Source organism: Diospyros lotus, chromosome 14 (genome assembly GCF_014633365.1).
Source record: "Diospyros lotus cultivar Yz01 chromosome 14, ASM1463336v1, whole genome shotgun sequence".
NCBI lineage: Eukaryota > Viridiplantae > Streptophyta > Magnoliopsida > Ericales > Ebenaceae > Diospyros > Diospyros lotus.
Window position 1 is genome coordinate 3,380,879 of NC_068351.1, and position 6,596 is coordinate 3,387,474.

General features: G+C 42.4%; 1 protein-coding gene across 1 annotated transcript; it reads right to left on the reverse strand.

The window, feature by feature from the left end:
- Positions 1 to 270: 270 nt before the first annotated feature.
- LOC127791085 (uncharacterized) lies at positions 271 to 1,252 on the reverse strand. The gene is made up of 2 exons (XM_052320855.1): positions 863 to 1,252; positions 271 to 743 (listed from the first exon to the last, which is right to left on the reverse strand). Exons 1-2 carry the CDS (start codon positions 1,175 to 1,177, stop codon positions 462 to 464), a joined length of 597 nt encoding a protein of 198 aa, XP_052176815.1. The 5' UTR covers positions 1,178 to 1,252; the 3' UTR covers positions 271 to 461.
- Positions 1,253 to 6,596: the final 5,344 nt, after the last annotated feature.

The window sequence follows — 6,596 nt, forward strand, 5'->3', positions numbered from 1 at the left end:
AGTACAGGTGTGAATGATCCCTACCTGTGTTAGGTTTTTAGGAGAAAGAAAATATTTGTGGTGGATCTATACGTGTATGGTTGACATCCAAGCATTGCCAAGCTACGTTGCATGATGTTTTTAAGGCTCCTCAAACTCTTCTCATTCTCTAAAAATAGTATCACATAACACTTTGTGCTTTTTCTCACATGAGTGTGCATATTCAACCAACAAAAAACAGAAAAAAAAAAAAAAAAAAAAAGACACGTACATAAATATGCTACCCATCAATGCGTTCAAGAGATATTCTTAGAAGAATAACGAGTGGTTTCCAATCCTTGAGTAAATATTTCTACAAGCATGAAAATTGACAAAGATAGTCAGATTATATACCACCACAAGGCCGATATTAGGGATAAGTACTTTAATAAGTATCCCACAACTAAAAGTCTTGCCTTCGCCAGATTCAGCTTATCATTTCATCAAACAGTTGGTTTACGCACAAAACCGGTGCCAGGATCATCGCTGCATGGATAAACCTCAACGTTGGTGACCCTGGCAGCCGGCGGGCCCCTCCAACACCGCCGTCGCATCTCATGAACCTTGTCATCTGTCCCATAAAACAGCGCCTCCACAGAGCCATCTCGCCGGTTCCGAACCCAACCCTGCAATCCCAACTCCTTGGCATTTTCCACTGTCCAGTCCCTGTAAAAGACCCCTTGCACCGTCCCTTTCACCACCACTCTCACCTGCTCCAGTAAACCCTAGTCGCGCAAAAGAATTCAAAACTATCTTTATCTTCATCGTTCTTTGGGTCATATTTATCTAAAAATGAATTTAAGACAATCTCAACAATAAAGAAATTCGAAAGAAAAATGCTTACAGATCTCGAATCGTCGGGGGCGGGATCGGTTACGGAGGTCATAAGAGCTGAAAGAGGAGGTGGACGAGATTGAAGCAGAGAAGGTAGAGGAGGACGAGGAAGAAAGCTACGATGGCGAACTTCAACAGGAAGAGGACGAGCACGAAGATGAGGAGGTAGTACAGCAAGACGGATGCGGGCGAGTCGTTCTGCCGATGGTAAACAACTAGCACCATTTCCGGCTCTTGTGGCATTGACAATCGGGCCATTGCTGCGAAATATCTGGGCTTTGAAGATCGATTTCGCCATTGGAGTGACTGTGGATGATAATGTCATCTGGGATTGAACCGACTGCTGATTGGGCCACGAATTCTTGATGGTTATTTCCCAACTAACCTGACTTTTCTACACAAATGTAAAATCATCACTCAAGTACATTAAAATTAAAATATACTGAAGCTGAATAGGAAAGACGCGGCCATCCATCCAAGCCGACTTTGGTGACTATTGGGCCTTTTGCGAATGGGTCCAAGCCCATCGCGCTCATTTTGAGGCCCACGTTGGAAAGTCCACCATGATAAAGAACCCCACAGAGAGAATTTTAAAATTGGCTCTCTTTTTTTTTTTTTTTTTTTGACAAATATTATATGAATAATTAAGTTTCATTATTGTGATGACGCTTTACATTAATATATTATATTTATATTAAATTAATATAAATATATAAAATATTAACATAACATCATAGGATTAGAATGTTAAATGTAGATGTTCAAATAACATGAGGCTCATAAAGTGTCACGATATTAGACTTTTGTTTTAGGTTGAATTGATTATTATGTTTCCTATGTAGGTAGTAGACTTTGTTTCTTCTTATCCATATTGAAAGCGCGGCAGGACTTTCACACGTGGCGTAGAGATTTGAATTCCAGCGGTGCATGACGTGTTCAGTGACCCACGCCAAGTCCGACAGTTGACCTTACACTTTTCCCAAACGCCAAACCCATTTCAAATGCATGTGGGACTCATGACCCACGCGGTATCATATCATATCCCTCCACAACGAGTTGTACTGCACGTTTTCTAATTTGTCCTACAATGCGAATGGGATAGTACACTGATAGATGTATGTATGCATGTATGGCTCTCACCATCCATCCATGAACCCACATCATCATCTGCCATCCATGCCGCCCACACAAATAGAATAGTATCTACCGACATGATAATGTTATTAACCGATCAATCTAGAATTTTGAAAATTTTGAGGGTTTTTTTCTCTTTGAAAATGGTAATTGTTTTCTTCGACCCAAAAGAATAATTGGATGGATAGTTTGAGGCAACGACAATTCGCATAGTAGGAAAGGAAAGGAGAATGGTATCTGCAAGTGCTCCGTCACTCAAATAAGTAAGAGCTCAAGATGGTAAAGTTTCTGTAAAATTAAAAAGAACATATTTTAACCGATTGCCGGCTAACTTATATCGGAGAGAATGGGATAATCCCTTACATGTTGATGGTCATCGTGAAATGATAGAAAGTCGAGATTTTCGGTGCTGATGAGGATCGAGGGTCAAGATATTCAAGAGTTAATAAGGCTTGTTATAGTCACGAAAATCCCAAATAGCACTGATAAGATGAGGATGCTACAAAGTTGGTGTTCGGTTGAGATCGGCTCTGGTGGAGAGCTATGGGCCTACTGTTTGGGCTGAGCCCAATGAAATCAACATGATCCACATCCCATCTAGTCAGATGTTCGCAAGGGTGAGCATTCGAGCTCGAGATGCACGACTGAGGTGGTGTTCATGTTTTGGCGTGTTTTGAGCTCATTTTGTTTCTACTCCAACTTCACTTTGTTTTATTTCCAACACGAGGTCGGGCATTCGCATTTGCTTTCGCATCATCGCCGAGTTTATCTTTATATTACATATACCCAAGGTTCACACGTCAAGATTGACCCGGGCTTAAAGTGTGGACTAACCGAGCCTGTCTAATCCAAGGCACAGCTTAGAAGATCAAGATGACCCGAGGTCCACATGTCAGGATTGACCCAATCTTAGAGTGTGGACTGACCGAGCCTGTCTGATCCAGGGCATGGCTTAGGAAATCGGGATGACCTGAGGTCTACACGTTAGGATAAACCCAGCTTAGAGTGTGGACTGACCGAGCCTGCTTGATTTAGGGCACGAATTAGGAGATCAGGATGACCTGAGGTCCACACGTTGAGATTGACCCAGGCTTAGAGTGTGGACTAACCGAGTTTGTCTGATCCAGGGCATGGTTTAGGAAATTGGGATGACCTAAGGTTCACACGTTGGGATTGACCCGGGCTTAGAGTGTGGACTGACTGAGCATGTCTGATCCAGGGCACGGCTTAGGATATCAGGATGACCCGAGGTCCACACGCCGAGATTGACCCAGGCTTAGAGTGTGGACTAACCAATCCTGTCTGCTTTAGGGCATCGGTTAAAGAGACTGGGATGACCCAAGGTCCATATGTCAGGTCTGGCCTAGGCTTAGAGTATGGACTGATCAAACCTGTCTTGTTGGCGTTGGTTGAAGAGATTAGGACGAACTTAGGACATTCATTAGCATATTGAAATAAGAAAATGCGAGCTTGTTTCCTAAATTTCCTCTAATTTTATTCATAAATTGTGCAATGCGTTAGCGTATAGTCGAATAATACTCGTGCAATAAAGCCCATGACAGCGTAAATATGGAAGTAATGAAGAATCAAACGAATTTAAAGTGATTATCACTTAGCTGAAGTACTTCCTTAGGCTAGCTGTGTTCCATATTCTTGGTGTGGGTTGCCCTGAGAGTTTAACCAAGTGGTAGGCTCCATTGTTGAGGTTGAGGATGACTCGATAAGGGACCTCCCAGTTAGCGCCGAGCTTCCCTTCTTCGGTTTGTTGTTTTGCTATTCCGACCTTTCTTATGACCAAGTCTCCCTCTTGAAAGCTTCGGGGTGTGAGCCTTGTGTTGTATTCCCAAGCTGTTCTCTATTTTTCCCTCTCCGGTCGGGGTCCATATTAGGTCGGTGTGGACGCTCAATCGATGGACCCAACCACAGGATCAACTGGTGTTGGGCTCTTGGTAGTCGAGACTTCCTCGACATTGATGTCACTCACATTATGAGGTTGTCGAGGTCGACATGGGGCTCTCTTACTAGGGAGTCTACAAAAGGGCTTGGGCTTTAGCCCCACCATGATGGCGTGTAAGGAGACTGCAGGGGTTGAGGTCTCAAATCTGAATGGCTTCTTGGTTTAACCGGTTCATGAATGCTTGGAGAAACTCAGTTTCACCTTGCCTAATGTTGATGAGGTTGGTTGAGGTTTTGTGGCGAGCTCAGAGAAGTCATTGATAGAGTTCAACTTTAAGGTAGAGAACCATAGCAAGGCGAATTTTTGTAGGGTACTAGGAAACGCCCGACACATGATGGGGCTAGTGCCTCCATCTAACAACATCAACGAGTTGAACATTGTCAAGTGTTCTTGGGGATCAGTGGTCTCGTCATACAAATCCAAAGTGTCGAGGAGACAGAAACCATCTAGCAAAGGCACAGACATGATGAACTTTGAGAAATGATGGTTAAGGTGTATAGGGTTGAGGCAAATGCAATTAGGGCAGAGGTTGCCAAAGCTTAGTTGTGGTTACTGCCTTCTGCATCATCGTCGGCATGCCCGTTGGGGTGAGTGTGCAATTAGTTGCGAGTCGGTTTGGTGACTTGGCTCTCGAGCTGCTAAATGGTCTGAAGAAGGATCTCCAAGGTTGCAGGGTTTTTTGGTTAGTGAGGGTGGGTGTTTTGGTGCTCTTAGTTGGGGGCCATGTTGTTCTTACTTCTAGTTCTGGCCATGAATCACTTTTGGGTATGGTTTGGGATGCTTTGGTGAGTTTATAGGGTATGTAAGGTTTATGGGGCCCCATGGTGGGCGTCAAATGTTCCTTCCAACCCTAAAGGATGATCTGACGGATAGCTTAAGGCAACGACAATCTGCATGTCAGGGGGGTAGCAGCTACAGGGACTCCAACACTCAAGAAAGTAAGAGCTCAAATGGTAAAGTTTCTATAAGACTGAAAAGAACATATCTTGACCGTTGGCTGGCTAGCTTATATAGGAGAGAATGGGAGAGCCCTTTGTGTGTCGCCGACCGTCGTGGGAGGATAAAGAGCCAAGATTCCTGGTGTTGATAAGGATCAAGGATCGAGATATTCTGAGTTGATGAGACTTGTTATAGTCACAAAGATCTCGGACGACGTTGATGAAATATGGGTGCTTTAGAGCTGGTGTTGGGCCAAGATCGGGTCCGATGCCAAGCTATGGGCGGATTGTTTAGGTCGAGCCTAACAAAATTAGTACGATCCATATTTTATTGTCTTATGTTTGGTAATGTATCGCCTGTACAATCTATAAGTTTATCAAAATTTACTAAGAATCATGAATCCTCAGAGAAGTCATCCCCGCAAAGACAATATCACGGTGACAAGTGTTGGAGTTATCTTTTTTTGGTTAAAAAAATGGTGTTATTTAAGTACTAATACACTATTTTATACACAATATTGAGTTTGAAAATGGCAAAAAGCATAAAAATATCCCTTAATTTTGGGGAAAAAGCCATTTGGCCCCTTAACTTCAAGTTGAACCCATTGTACCCCTTAACTTTTAATTTTGTAATAATTACACACCTGAGTCTAGCAAGCATACTGTGTGAAACACACGCATGGTCTGATACGGGCCCTACATTAACCAGGCCAATGAAAAAATGCCATGGAGGTCGGAGCTGGCGACCTTAACCATTGCCTTGTGGAGGTCAGTGTCACCGTTGATTCACAAACACAAACTGGGTTAAGCCACTGGAGAATGAAAGTGAAGACAGTAGAAACCCCCAGCGGTACTTAGCGTCATTGATTCACAACCTTTTTTGCTCGATGTTGTTATCTATTTACAAACACAAACTAGGTTGAGTCATCATGGATTCAATGGCATCGGTTGGGAAAAGGTCAGTTAGCAAAGGTTGGGGAGATGTCAATCAACAGTTGGGGCAAGGTCTATCGACGGTTGGGAAAGGGTCAATCATTCGATGAAGGGGAAGGCAATGGGTTAGTCAGCAACAATAATGAAGGTAAAAGGTCGGCGACGATGAGGTAGGGGAGAGGTCGATTGACGGAAAAGAAAGTAAGAGGTTAGTCGGTGGCGGCAAGAAAGGTAAACGCTTGTCTATAATGAGGAAGGAAGAAGCCGAGAAGTTGCAGGCGTTGAGAAGAAAAAGAAGATTAGCGTTGTCTTCAAGCACTTCAATAGCACATGGAACATACACGAGGTGCTAACTCGACATGAGGTGCATGATGAGTCTAAAATTGAAACTTTCAGGAATACAAACGGCTATAAGTCCCAATTTGAAGGGCATGTTTGTACCTTATGCCAATTTAAAATTGTACGTAAAATAAAATTAAAAGTGTTTAATTCGTATGAAAAAAAAAAAAACTTTCCAAATTTTAAATTTAAGTGTTTGATTAATAATTTTTTTTTATAAAATTTATTTTCCACCCAAGTACAAAAATATTATATTTCTAAAAAATCAAATAAAATTAATTCATAAGAGATTGGTTTTAATTTTCTATAAAAATTAAAATTTATTTTCTGTTTTTTACCTTATCCAACTAAACCCACATGAGAGAAGTTGTCAGTATAAGTTAGGAAGAACGGAAGGTCGAAGTGATGAGTCAGGGCCTCTGGCTTTTTGCCTGTGGTTGTGT